Source organism: Helianthus annuus, chromosome 14, assembly GCF_002127325.2.
Source record: "Helianthus annuus cultivar XRQ/B chromosome 14, HanXRQr2.0-SUNRISE, whole genome shotgun sequence".
Taxonomy (NCBI): Eukaryota; Viridiplantae; Streptophyta; class Magnoliopsida; order Asterales; family Asteraceae; genus Helianthus; species Helianthus annuus.
In genome coordinates, this window is record NC_035446.2 from 81,532,324 (window position 1) to 81,537,568 (window position 5,245).

The 5,245-nt window shown below is 34.7% G+C and overlaps 1 protein-coding gene across 1 annotated transcript; it reads right to left on the reverse strand.

Annotated features, from left to right (window-relative positions):
- Positions 1-3,074: 3,074 nt before the first annotated feature.
- LOC110906868 (REF/SRPP-like protein At3g05500) lies at positions 3,075-4,113 on the reverse strand. The gene is made up of 3 exons (XM_035982989.1): positions 4,070-4,113; positions 3,594-3,744; positions 3,075-3,500 (listed from the first exon to the last, which is right to left on the reverse strand). The coding sequence occupies exons 1-3, from the start codon at positions 4,111-4,113 to the stop codon at positions 3,075-3,077; spliced, it is 621 nt and encodes a 206-aa protein (XP_035838882.1).
- Positions 4,114-5,245: the final 1,132 nt, after the last annotated feature.

Consider the following 5,245-nt stretch of genomic DNA (forward strand, 5'->3'; position numbering starts at 1 on the left):
GTTCCATTTAATAGGAGAATACCAAAGAAGACAAGTCAAAGATAACCGTTAAGAGAGGTTGCATTTAGGTTACCAACTATGCTCCTAACCTTTGCATTGTAACAACCCACCTTTGTATCAATATCTAATAGGGGATGGTTTAAATGAAAACCACTTTTATTGTGAAAACTCGAAAACTAATTAAAAAAAGCCTAAAAAACACACAAAAAAAAATTTTTTTTTCAATTTTTTTTATAAAAATCGCTAGTTTTTATATATAAAAAAAAATTTCAAAAAAAAAAAAATTTGTGTAGTGCACATGTGTAATAATACACATGTGTAGTACACATACATATGTGCAGTATTACACATGTGCACTACACAAATTTTTTTTTTTTTTTTTGAAATTTTTTTTATATTAAAAAACCTGCGAAATTTTGATTGCAAAAAAAAAAAATTAAAAAAAAAATTTTTTGTATGTTTTTTTGGCTTTTTTTAATTAGTTTTCGAGTTTTCACAATAACTAGTGGTTTTCATTTGAACCTTCCCCTGATATCTAATATGATCGAGAATATTGTAATCAATAAGTATATATATTATATATCTTTTATTGGTTTTCTAGTTTTACCAATATTTATTCAATATTGAAGTCGTGATTTGTGTTTAATCTTTTGTGAATTCAAGTCAAAGGATATATGTGTGTATGTATTTTTTTTTAATATTTGTGCGAAAAATAACTTAGTTTACAATTAATCAATGAATATGGTTAGAATTACAATTGGAACTTTATATAATTATACTAGGTTATTACCCGAGATTGCTTCCTGGGCTCGGAAAACTTAGTTATATTAATTATTATTTGTTATTAATACGACCTCATTACATCGACCCACTTTCTTATCAATAGTCGGTTGAGTTTTATCTTAAATGGGTCAAATTAATATAAAATTATACTAGGTTAGAACCCCGTATATTACACGGGTTGAATAAATGTAATTTTATACATTAAATAATAAAAAAAAATTGTATTTTTGAGAACCCCGTGTATTGTACGGATTGAGTAAATTTAATTTTATATATTAAATAATGAAAAGGTTACATTTTTAAGATCTCATGTGTTATACGGGTTGAGCACATGTAATTTTATATATCAAACAATAAAAAGTCATATCTTTATAAACCCTATATATTATATGGATTGAATAAATCTAATTTTATATACTACATAATAAAAAAGTTTTTTTTAAAAACCCCGTGTATTACACGAGTTGCATAAATGTAATTTTGTGTAGTAATATCTTTTAAAAAAACTAACAGATATACTCGATATACAATGGATGGGGTGATTGTGGTGACGGTTCTTATAAATGTCACATAAACATAGTGATTACCGTATTTGAGTTGAGAATTGAACACGGAAATAATAGTATAAAACCAATAAACATTGATTAATATTTTTGTTTACCCCTTATAAACATTTTTGAAATAAGTTCTATCCTTAACTACTTTAGTTTAATAAAAAAAAATCATTTACATTATATTAATTTATATCGAAGGGATTAGTCCAGGCGTTATGTGATGTGTTAACCATATGAAAACGCACGTTTTGACGTATCCGATTGAACTCAATATATCCTATAGTTGCATTGCGATTGGATCAAAACGTAACGTAAATCGAATTTGTATCGTACAAACATAACGTATTATACGCGACCCGATTAACTCGAATTTATATCGTCAAGGCAAAAACTCTTGAGGGGGTCAAAGGGGCATTTACAAAGTTCATAAAAAGTTAAGTTGTTAAAAATTGCATTTCCTGAACTTAAGGGCTAAGAAAGGGTAAAGATCAAATTTGATAAAGTTTTGGGGTAAGAAGGAAAATATTACAAAGTTATAAATATTATAAAATATTATATTATCTTCTATACAAATTGTTTAAATTTATATTAAATTTAATTTTTTAATTGATATTAATTATCTATAAAAATAGAGGGCTTCAATGAATGACATGTGTCCTTTAATTGGTTTCTTTTATATAGTATAGATTTAGAAACATTAATTTATAAAATTATAATAATATGATTTTCATAATCATATGATTTTCGTATCATCTAACATATTTTTATATGCTTGTATTCGTGGCCCGTTCCCAACCTACTGCAACCTGAATTTTGTAATGTGTCAAGTAGCGTAGGCATCGAGAATTCCCCATCTAACTGAACCATGATATAATGTTTATTGTTAATAAGAACAAATGAAACGGCTTAATGGCCATAATGATTTTGTGGAGACAACCATAACGAAAAATACGCAGAACCGTTATTGTTTAAAAGTGAACAATCACACCGAATCTGTTAGTAATCAACATTCCCGTCTGCAGCATGTGCATCCGATGTTCTCTCTCGAAGGAAATGACGCCCCGCCATGCTAGGAAACACATCTGTAATATGTTTGTTGTTGGTACAGCTCCTATAGAATTTCATTCCGGATGGTGACCCACAGTTTGTCATGATACCCTAAAGCCACAGCTACAGCCCGAAAACCACAGTTGCCATCAGGAACGACATCTTGTCGTGAGACGTACAGGTGAAAGATAAGATGGAGTTTGACCTCTTACCAGTTAATGTTGTTCATTTCCGGATCACCCACGATTGCTGAAAACCCAAAAGTCTCGCGCGGTAACCCCATGAAATCCTAGTCTCTTATTCTTAAAGTCGTTCCTGAGAGTTGGCAAGTGCAGTTTATCGTGGAAGCCTATGAATGAACTATGTCTCGCAAGGATTTTGTTGCGAGTTTATGAATGAGCTATGCCTATGTTTCGCATGGGCTGCCTTTTTGTTGCACCTTTAAATTTGGACGCCCATGCTGCACTACAGGCTCCGTTAATATCAATATCATCATCATCATCATCATTTTTTTTTCGTTCTCAAGGCAAACCAAGACAATAGTTTAATGTGAATACGCTTGAACATAACAAACCTATATGCGAAAAAACAGATCTAACGTAATATAACAGAACGTAAACCAAAATAAACATTTACACAATATAAATTCCAGCTTTCATGACAACAATCAAACCACAACATCATACAACCCTAATGTGACACAACCATCCCTTCACCTCCACTCATGCCTACCGGCTCAACAGGATTGAACACCTTAGCTATCCTTTCGGTCAGCACCAACGGAAGATACGAAGAAACCTTGTACCCTTTCTCCGCTGTTTGCTGCACGGTTTGGTTGTACTTCTCTGAACAGTAAGCAGTTGTTGGCACCACCACCTTAGCCACCTTAGGAAAGAGTGGAAGCTGGTTCAGTGATTGCCAAGCCGAAACAGCATATTGCTCAGCAATCGGCTCGTATTTTGTGTAGAGTCCTTTAGCAGTCGGCTCAAGCTTTGTGTACGCGGTTTTTGCCAGCCCAGCAGTCTTAACCTCTGCAGACAAGTTCTTCGTTTTAGTTGACACTTGTTTCACAAAAGGCTGCACCCGATTACCGAATTTGTCAACCGTCTCATCTACCTGAAATAAAGTTACATGTTTTTAAGATTCACCATAAATAATCGTACAAAAGTTGATTCATTTTAGCAAAAAATGACAGGTGAATCAGCTCACCTTACGATCAACAAACTTTAGGACCTCAACATGAACATGATGGTACTTGTCGTACGTAGGGCTGACAACGGTCTTTAGGGTACCCTCTATCGTCTCCACCTTGGGTTTGAGTGGACTGGAGTTGTTCTTGGCATAACTATATGTGGAGTATCTATTAATAATCGATATTTATCGCATGTTTGATCGCTTTATCGCTTATCGCAATCGCGCTCGCAATTCGAAATACGCATTTTGGTTAATTATATATGTTTGTGTGCCTTTTATGTGTTACTTGTGCATGTTTATTTATGTTGTGTGTGGTAATCAATCGAAAAACAATCGAGACTCGAATCGCAAACGCTAAATGCAAGTGAATTAAGATGATTGTATGTTAGATATAGTAGTTGGGATTAAAAGTAATTGAATAGGAAACTCAATTGCATTTCGCATCGCTCGCAATCGCAATCGAAACGGCAAAACTCGTCAAACCAAGTGACTGATCAATCAGCCAGTCGGCCGGCCTGCTAGCCCTTGTCACCATCATTCTTTCCACTTTGGGTAACCCTATAAATACCCCTTGTCACCATCATTCTTTCTACTTTTGGCAACTGACGTCCGACCAGCTCATTCTTCCTACTTTTCTTCAGATTTCTCTCGATTCCGGTAAGATCTCGTCCTAAATCTTGTGCTTCCTTAATCTACACGCACTCCTACACCTCTCTATCTTTTGAATCTTAACTTTTAACCGTGAAATCATCCAGATTCAATGTGTTCTAGGGTGACGTCATCATGTGTTCTTGAAGAACTTCATGTTTTGGCCTCAATCCACCAAGAACAACTTAGATCTAACCGATTTCCACATAAACAAATAAGGATCTTTCATAGATCTAAACATATTCACAATGAAAAGGATTGAAAGATGGTTTTCTAACTTTCTTTCAACTCTTTTACACTCAATGCCTTCAAAACCGTTACAAACGGAGCGTGTGCCGACCTACTACTCAATCTTGTGGTTGTGTGGCCCAAGATCTGGATTCTATCCATGAGGTTCACTGATTTCGGGTTAAACATGGAACACCATCTCGAATAGTTAACTAATCGGATTTAGGTGATTCCTGTTCGAGCAGGAGTACCAAGTATTGATGAGGCTTCTGTTGTTTAGCACGTGGTCACAACACCTTGATAAAAAAACAACAAACAATCAAAACAACCAAGTGTAAGACGAACAGGTCGACCAGGACGGAGTGCCGTCTAATCGGACTGTTGTCCGATCGAACAGTGTTGGGCCCTTTATAGGTTTATGGATAAGAGAGTAAATGGTTTAGATGGTGTAATGGGTTATGTATGGGTTTTGGGCTTAGTGATGTAATTATGGGCCTAGGGTTAGGGAGCACACTCCCTAATCCCTTGCTATAAATAGTAAGTGATGTGATAGGTGCATGGTTGGTGATTTTGAGAGAATCTTGTATTAGACATCATTGTATGCAAGATTAAGAAGCTTTTGAATACAATCATCCTACTTTTCTTTATTTCTTTACAACTTGTTTGTGTGATTCCGCCACCTTACGAGTTGTGCGATATCATTGTGATCTCGGTTTCGGGACTTACAATTGGTATCAGAGCCTGTTGAACCTGATTTCCAGGCTCAGATCTGATATCACGATTGTTGATCG

Excerpts from the sequence above, each read along its gene's own strand:
- LOC110906868 (XM_035982989.1), bottom strand. The coding sequence starts at position 4,113 with ATGGTGACAAGGGCTAGCAGGCCGGCCGACTGGCTGATTGATCA. Across the intron at positions 3,745-4,069 it reads GCCGACTGGCTGATTGATCA|ATACTCCACATATAGTTATG; the intron begins GTCACTTGGTTT and ends GATTATTAATAG. Across the intron at positions 3,501-3,593 it reads TAAAGTTTGTTGATCGTAAG|GTAGATGAGACGGTTGACAA; the intron begins GTGAGCTGATTC and ends ACTTTATTTCAG.